This window comes from Choloepus didactylus, chromosome 2 (assembly GCF_015220235.1).
Source record: "Choloepus didactylus isolate mChoDid1 chromosome 2, mChoDid1.pri, whole genome shotgun sequence".
Classification (NCBI taxonomy): domain Eukaryota; kingdom Metazoa; phylum Chordata; class Mammalia; order Pilosa; family Megalonychidae; genus Choloepus; species Choloepus didactylus.
This window is the reverse complement of record NC_051308.1, coordinates 112,580,845-112,588,293: the sequence shown is the minus strand read 5'-3', so window position 1 is coordinate 112,588,293 and position 7,449 is coordinate 112,580,845. Positions and strand designations below refer to the sequence as shown.

At 40.6% G+C, this 7,449-nt stretch overlaps 1 protein-coding gene across 1 annotated transcript; it reads left to right on the top strand.

Annotated features, from left to right (window-relative positions):
• The first annotated feature begins 3,318 nt into the window (after positions 1 to 3,318).
• LOC119526656 (small proline-rich protein 2E-like) lies at positions 3,319 to 3,561 on the top strand. The gene has a single exon (XM_037825955.1). The coding sequence runs from the start codon at positions 3,319 to 3,321 to the stop codon at positions 3,559 to 3,561; it is 243 nt and encodes an 80-aa protein (XP_037681883.1).
• The last annotated feature ends 3,888 nt before the right edge of the window (positions 3,562 to 7,449 follow it).

The window sequence follows — 7,449 nt, the reverse complement described above, 5'->3', positions numbered from 1 at the left end:
AGGTTAGTGTGAAGCCCCAATACATCCCAGATTAAATTGGGTAGAGAATAAAAATGTATTACCAAAGCCCCCTTGAGGGCCTGGGGAAAAATGTGGAAATATTTCCCACCTGGGAAACTGCTGATATGCTCACAAGAATTGGGGGTTATCAATTTAGAAGGCAGAGCCCTGGATCTTAGGGTTTGCACTTATGAAGCTTGTTACTGCAAAGGAGAGGTTAAGCCTCCTTAGAATCGTGCCTAAGAGTCACCCCCAGAGAACCTCTTTTGTTGTACAGCTGTATCCTCTCTCTCTACACCAACACAGCAGGTAATATCACTGCCCTACCCCATCTTGGGACATGATTCCCAGGGGAGTAAATCTCCCTGCAATATTGAGAAATGACTCTCAGGGAGGAGCCTGAATCTGGCATTGTGGGATTGAGACAGACTTCTTGGATCAAAAGGAAGATGAGAATTAAAACAAAATAACGATTTCAAAAGGAGTTGAGAGGTCATTCTGGAGGTTATTCTTATCCATTTTATATATACTCCTTTGTAGTTTTTAGTGTATTGGAATAGCTAGAAACTGATGGCAGTCCGGTAGCCCTGATTCTTGAAGGCGATTGATTGTATAACTATATCTTACACGGTGTGACCATGTGATTGTGAAAACCTTGTGGTTTACATTCCCTTTACCTGGTATATGGACAAATGAGCAAAAAATGGGGACAAAAATTAAATCAATAATGGAGGGGGGTGTGAGGGATGGGATATTTTGGGTGTTCTTTTTTACTTTTACTTTTAGTCTAATTTTAATTTTTTTAGAGTAATGAAAATGTTCATAAATCGATTGTGATGATGAATGCTTAACTATATGATGGTACTGTGAACAGTGCAAATACACTCTGGATGATTGTATGGTATGTGACTATATCTCAATAAAGTTAAATAAAAAATAAAGATTGCTTATGATTTTTGTTCACTTCTTTCCTTTTCCTAATAGTGATCAGGAAGAGTAAATTAAAGTAAAATAGACCTTATGCACACAGACTTGAGGTCAGCAAGGGAGAAAAGCACTGAGAACTGGATCACACTCTGGAATCTATTCTGGGAGAGAGCTTCAGAAAGGAAGGAATATAGGTCAAATCAGGGGTTCCATGGTAAGAAATAAAAAAAGAGAAGGAGGAATTTGGGGCAAGAACAGAGTCAAGAGAAGACCCAGTGCATTCACCCCAACCACAAGAGACAGATATTATTTCCCATTTATAGAGGAAGACCCAAACCCAGAGAGGGCAGGTGACCTGTCTGTGGCCAAAGTTACAGCCAGGGCCAGACCTCTGATCCCTCTGACAGCTCTCCTTCCTCCAGCACGATGCTAAAGTCAAGAGGAAAGTAGAGGTGTAAATAGGTTTATTTGTCATGTACTTCACCATAATGAATATAGAAAAATCCTAAAATAAGTGACAATTATAATGCAATGATTATTAATCACTAAGAAGTTGTAAATGAATAGTAATTAACATTAACTGAATTATTAATAAACAGATTTAAATTTATCTTAAATTTACCAGTTGTCCTGTGTCAAACAAATTGCTTAAATAATTAATATATATAAATATATCTAAAATTAGGTATTTGATGGCATTGCTAATTAGATTGGATTTTCCCAAGATTCCAAAATGGGTAGAGAGTCAAAATATGTGAAAAATCCTCTTAGTTCTCCTCAAGTAAGACATAGAAAGGGGTCAGCTGGGAGAGGTTATGTATGTACATCATGTTAGGGAGAGCTGAGCCAAAAACTTGCTTTATGTCATAGATCCAGAGACTGAGCTGCTGGAACACCTGAATTCTATTAGGTGTTTCTGTGGTCCTAGTGGGTGCCTCAGGGCCTGAGGTGGTGCAGCTTTTATGAAGGACACAGGAATCAGCTTTATTAACCCTATTCAAGGTCAAAAAACAGGTGAAATAAGACCCTGATGGTCACAATTTTGCTGACTGTTTTTAATGTCATTGTGGGAAGGCTAGTGAGAAGATCTAAAGTCTTACCTCAGTCCATTTGTGAGGAAGAAAAGGAGACTTAGACTAGCAAGCCATAGGATCAAGTGATGAACATTTTAAGAAGGGCTTGAGGTAAGGGGAAAGATTTCTCCAGGTATCCAGGTTCCCAAGTAACTAGACCCATTTCAATCCAGAATGTACAACGAAATGACACTCATCAAAAACAGAACAGTTTTATGATGCAGGGAGGGGGCAAGACAGGATAGTCTTATTTTCCCCAATCAAGAAAAAGAGTTTTTGGTCACCAGAGAGAGAAGCCTCCACATTCCCCCAAAGCCATTAGTCTCTGACTGACAGCTAAAGGAGAGCTGGCGTGAGTCAAGAGCGCTTAACTCAGTGAGTAATCCTGCAACAGGATGTTTCCTCTTGTCAGAATCCCTATCAAACCAATTATAGCTGGATTTGCATTTCAGTTAGGAAATTATTGGACCAACCCAGTTTTACACAGCTCCATTTCCTTCTGCTGAGCCAGCAAGTCATATAAAAAGAACCTCTGCAGCACAGCTACCATCTTCCCAGTTCTTGATTCCTGATCTACTTGGAAGAAACTGGTGAGTCTGATTTCCTGAGATCACCTATTTCTTGGTGCTCTCAAATATTTAAATTTAACCTGGAGACAGTAAATTTTGTGGGTACAACATTAGGATCATGGCTTTGAGCAATTTAGTTGATGAAAACTAAGGGTTGGGGACAATAACATACACTTTAGCTTGGTTTTGTAGACATCCATATGGAAAAAGAAGTTAACAGGAAATTTGATTTGAAGATGAGTAAAGAACGAGGTATTTTTCTGCTTACCATCTTTTCAGAGTCCATCCTGCTGAGATTTTGAGGTGTGAAACCCTTGAATTCTTCCTGAACAGTGCTTTGCTCTGTTCTCAAGCACACGTGTCATGAGATAGATTGATGATAGAAACTATTTACGAAGTTGCCCAGAATTTCAGAACTTGTAATTACCTTTAATGAAGATGTTATTTTAATCAAACAATGATACTTTCTGCTTTACAAGAGAAATGTTTTTATGGAAAAATCACATGAGAAAAAAGAGAGTTTTCATAGAGCTAATGAAGCAATTGGCTAAAGAGAAAGGTAGAACCCAGAAAGTCATAAAAATGGAGTTAAGAGGATAAAATATGTTCATGAAGATTGGAGAGATAATATCTCAAGGTCTATTATACTATATAATATCCCAATAAGCTTTGGCTTCTCTGTCTGCAGGAGTTCTTTCTTGTGAACACTGTCCTGTAATTCCTTGCAGACTTCCAGAGACTCCGGAAAGATGTCTTACCAGCAGCAGCAGTGCAAGCAGCCCTGCCAGCCACTTCTTGTGTGCCCACCTAAGTGCCCAGAGCCGTGCCCACCCCCAAAGTGCGTGGAGCCATGCCCACCCCCAAAGTGTGTGGAGCCATGCCCACCCCCAAAGTGCGTAGTGCCGTGCCCACCTCAGCCATGCCAGCAGAAATGCCCTCCTGTGCAGCCTCCTCCACCTTGCCAGCAGAAGTGCCCACCTAAGTACAAGTAACAGCTTGAGGATTCATCAGGATCATGAAAGAATGAGGACAGTTGCCTCACCCAGTTCCCCAGCTCCACCTTCATCTTCTCATCAAAGCCTGTCACAGATACGGAAGGAGCTTCTCCATCCTTAGCCTGTGATCTGCCTGTGATGATTCCTGACAGTGAAAGTTTTCCTTCCTGGGGCTGCTACACCCTTATCCTTCAGGAGGTAACTGAGAACAGGCATTCCTCAGTGGAGCCAGGATCCCAGAGCTTCAGAAGGAAGAGCAGCATCTTACTCCCTTGTTGTCATCAGAGGATTCTCTTCATGTCTTCTGTGTCCATTTGTGACTTGGGCAAGGCTTTCCACCACCTGAGCAATTGTAACTTTTCTTTCTCTTCCTGAATAAAGTACTTCTGTGATGAGATAAATATTTTTTGTCTTGTTAAGCCTGACCTTGTTAGCAATATCATATAATAACTTTAGTTTATTTCTTTCTACTCATATGAGAAAAGGAATTAAAGGATTAAAAGAGGACACTTTTTATACATATTAACTGAGAATGAGGAATCCCTTGTAGTCTTTCAAGCTTTAAGATGTAATTTCACCACTGAATTTCAAAGACTCATATATTGTATTAAGAGCCCAGTGAGGACTGGCTCCTAGTGTCAGCAATTCTCTTAGAGTAGCAATTCCCTCTTTTCCCAAGGCAGCCAAATTAGATCATTCATAGGGGCTTCAAAGGACAGAATGTTAAATATTTTCATATGAGATTAGTCATAGTCATAAATTGAGTCTTTCTTTTTGAGGATATCTTTTCAATCATCCAGCATTTGTTGCTCATAAAGACTGGAATTTTCTCTGGTATCTATGAGAAGGGAAGAGCCTTCCCAATGAAGGTCAAATTGCTGAGAAGATGCTAAAAAGGAAGACAGGAGAAATCATGCAGTCTCCTAATGATAGTGTTTTTAGTGCAAATAACATTCTTGGAGATTGAAGGGATGATGGCCCTGCTTATTAGATGGATTTCGATATGATCAAAGTGCAGGGACATTCCTCCTGTGAACATTGTCAGTGGACGTTTTTCAGATTTCCTGAGACACAGGAAGCATGTCCGACCAGCAGCAGGAGCAGGGCAAGCTGCCCGTCCAGCCATCTTTGGTGTCCCTATTTAAGTGTCTTAAGGCCTTCCCACCTCCAAACTGCTCACACTCATGCCAACCTCAGAAGCATAAACCAGGGAAGTGCCCCCTCCTTATTCCCAACGACCTCTTCTAGAGAACACTCATGTAGCTCAACAAAAATGCAGCCCCATCCTTCACAAGTGTCCCCTCAAAGTCAGTAATAGTTTCAGATATTTCAGGACCAAGGAACAACAAGAACTAGAACCAATCTTCCCAGTAAGAAGACTCCATTATCTGAAGATGATGATGACTTTACCACAAACCTTCAATGCTTGATCTGCCTGAGATAATATTAGGCAAAGTTGTGAGTCTTTGGAAAACACCTGGCAAAGAGTCATGCTCAATGATGTTAACTTTCCCAGAGTGATTTTAAGCATATATCTCTCACAGAGATCCATCAGATGAATGTTCATTACCTGTGAAATGAACAGCTAATTTCATCTCCTGGACCAACGAAGCATTCGTTCAGCCTCCCAGATAAAGCATATGTTTTATGGTAGAACAGAAAATTTTCTCTGTGAAAGTCATTGCTCCTGGATTCAGCCTCTCATAAGCAGTGCATTTTAAATATTTACAGAACTGAGGCAGTGGTAAGGCATCTCAAGAACTCTTTCTACGTTGGTTCAAATTCATTTCTGCTATTCATTTGTTAAGTGACCTGGAATAAGCATTTACTTCCTCAGAACTTCTATTTCCTCATATTCAAAGTATGAAAATAACAACCTTTTCTTAGATATTAAATGACATGGCACATTGTCTGATTTATAATTAATGCTCAAGACAAAGTACTTGACATAACTAGCAAAAGCAGGAATAGCCAAGGCAGCTTTGCCCTATTAATGAATTGGCACAAGCAAGACTATGATATGAAACAGGAAATGTTCCCAGACTTAATGCTCTATTACATCATGACTGTTCTCTCCTTCCTCTGATATAATTAATTATCCTGAAATTTCCAAATCTGGGAAGATGGAGTAGACATTTTTGTCCCTATTGTTGCCACTATGCACCAGAAGAACCTGGACAATATATGCAAAACAAACAAAAAAGACTCTGAGAGAAAAAGGCAGACTGGCTAGGGAATGGGACCAAAGGAGCAAAACAGCAGTTTTCTGGGTATTGTTTTTTGCTACAGATATCCCAGACATGGTGTTGGAGAATCGGGAAACCAGAGATAGCAACAGACCCCAATAATCCCAACAAAAGCATGGTCATTCTAACCCAGGGACCAGGAAAGGTGAGTCTCCCAAGAAAAAAACTTAAAAACAGTAACTTCCCTGCTCTAGTTAAATACACAGAAAAACTGACCCAACCCTACACCACCAGCAGAGGCTGAGTGGGAAGCCTACACTTCCACCTTTCCAAGGCTGTAGGAGGCACCCCAATCCCTCCTTCAGCTTGGTGTAAGACAAGGTTATATAAGAATCTAGGACTTTCATCCACAACAGGCCATTAATGACTTATCCCTCCCAATCCTTACAGGGCTAGCATCATTAGAGTCCTAGAGGATAGTCAGGACTTAAAGAATAAAACCCTTGTAATGAATCCACCCCTCCACCCCAGTGGAGGCTACAAAGAGAGCAGTAATGAGGCACTATGCCCCTCCCAGTCTGGGTATCCACATACAGCTAGTGGGGAGCCAGAACACACACCCCTACCTAACTATAATGAAGAGGCCCTCTGTTTGGATGTCAACAAAGATCAAATGTGGAATATGGACCTCTGCTCCCACTTGGCAATAAAAAGGCAGCGCCTTCCCCTTCCCCTGATGGTGTGATGTTAAAGGATGCCAGCAAAAACAGATGATTTAATTAAAATCCATAGTCTCATAACAGTATCTTGAATGTATGGGTTTTTATAAAAATTTACTTGTTATACCAAGAACCAGGAAAATCTCAGCCTGAATGAAAAAAAGACAATAGATAGCAATACCAACATGAAAGGTGATAGAATTGACATTTGACCTAGATTTTAAAGTAATTATCATAAAAAGAGCTTCAGCAAGCACTTAAAATACACTTTAAACAAATGAGAAAATAAGATTCAGCAAAGAAATAGGAATTCTGAGCAAAGAAATAAACACATGAAGAAGAACAAAAAGGAAATTTTAGAACAAAAAATATGCTAACTGAAATTTTTATAAAAACCTCAATGGATTGGCACAAAAACAGAATGGAGAGAGTGGGGCAAGATGGCAGAGTGCTGAGGTGTGTGTTTTGGTTGCTTCTCTGGGGTAGTTGGTAGAAAGCCAGGAACTGCATGTACCAGACACCGCAGAGCACTCTGATTTTGAGCATACTTCATACAACACTCATGAATGCATGGAACAGCTGAGATCAGTGAAATCTGTAAGTTCTTGGGGCCAGGGGACCCATGCCCCTCCCTGCCAGGCACTGTCCCATGGGAGGAGGGGCCTTCAGTGCTGGGAACCAGGAGGGAGAACTGCAGTTGCAGCTCTGATTGAAAACTCAGACTACTAATCAAAACTCCAAACATAGATAGACAGACCAGACACCAGAGAATCTGGGAGCAGTCGGCCTGGTGGAGAGGAGATAGGGCTAGCAAAAACAGCAAAAACAACAACAACAACAACAAAACAAAACAAAAACAAACAAACAAAAAACCCAAAAAGAAAAACAGACATTTTGGAGTTCTAGTGAACATAATACAGAGAAGGGCAGGGCTCAAGCAGAACCAGGTGCATATGCAAATCTGGAGGGTGAGGACCCCT